Below are 607 nucleotides of genomic sequence, written 5' to 3'. Positions count from 1 at the left end.
CAGGCAGAGCCTTGGGCACGGCAGCCATGTGTCCGTAGATCTGTGGCAGGAGACCAAGGAGCAGCAGGGCGTTCCAGCGGGCATCTTCCCCACCCTCCTCACCCTCCTCGGGCCAGCGGAGGTGGCGGCGGTCGTCAGAGAGGGCGAAGGGTGCGCTGGCGTGGACAGGCAGCCCTGTGGCCGTCTCATCTGTGGCTGGCAGGGGTAGGAAGCAGCACAACCGCCCTCGGCAGGGCTCACGTAAGGGATGCGCCAGGCTGAGCTCAGGGCAATAGCCCAGCCTTGCACCCAGCGCCACAGCTGGCCCCTCCATAGCCCTGCCCCTGGCCACAAGCCACTTGCTCCCATTCCCCACCCCATCCCCATGCAGGGCCACCAGGCACCATGCCAGACTCAGCCCCTCATCCCCTGATGGCCCTGGGACAGGGAGAGGCTGAGGGGAAGCCACAAGGGTCCCCAGGAGTGTCTGAACACCATCGGGGGCCACACGGTACAGGGCCACGCGGCGGATATGGCGCAGGAAGAGGAGAGCAAGATGGGCCTCGGTGAGGAAGGTCTGGAGGAGACTCTGGAGGCGCTCAGTATCGGAGATCCCTGCACTGATTCC

At 66.2% G+C, this 607-nt stretch overlaps 1 protein-coding gene across 1 annotated transcript in view; it reads right to left on the bottom strand.

Moving 5' to 3' along the window:
• The window catches only part of LOC104491273 (sacsin-like), a 14,529-nt gene that overhangs the window by 12,097 nt on the left and 1,825 nt on the right, over nucleotides 1-607 (bottom strand). The window contains exon 6 of the mRNA XM_010133659.1: nucleotides 103-195. Coding sequence (XP_010131961.1) covers nucleotides 103-195 — 93 coding nt within the window. The remainder of the gene's footprint in view (nucleotides 1-102; nucleotides 196-607) is intronic.

Source organism: Buceros rhinoceros, unplaced genomic scaffold, assembly GCF_000710305.1.
Source record: "Buceros rhinoceros silvestris isolate BGI_N320 unplaced genomic scaffold, ASM71030v1 scaffold6913, whole genome shotgun sequence".
NCBI lineage: Eukaryota > Metazoa > Chordata > Aves > Bucerotiformes > Bucerotidae > Buceros > Buceros rhinoceros.
This window is presented reverse-complemented; position numbering and strand designations above follow the sequence as displayed.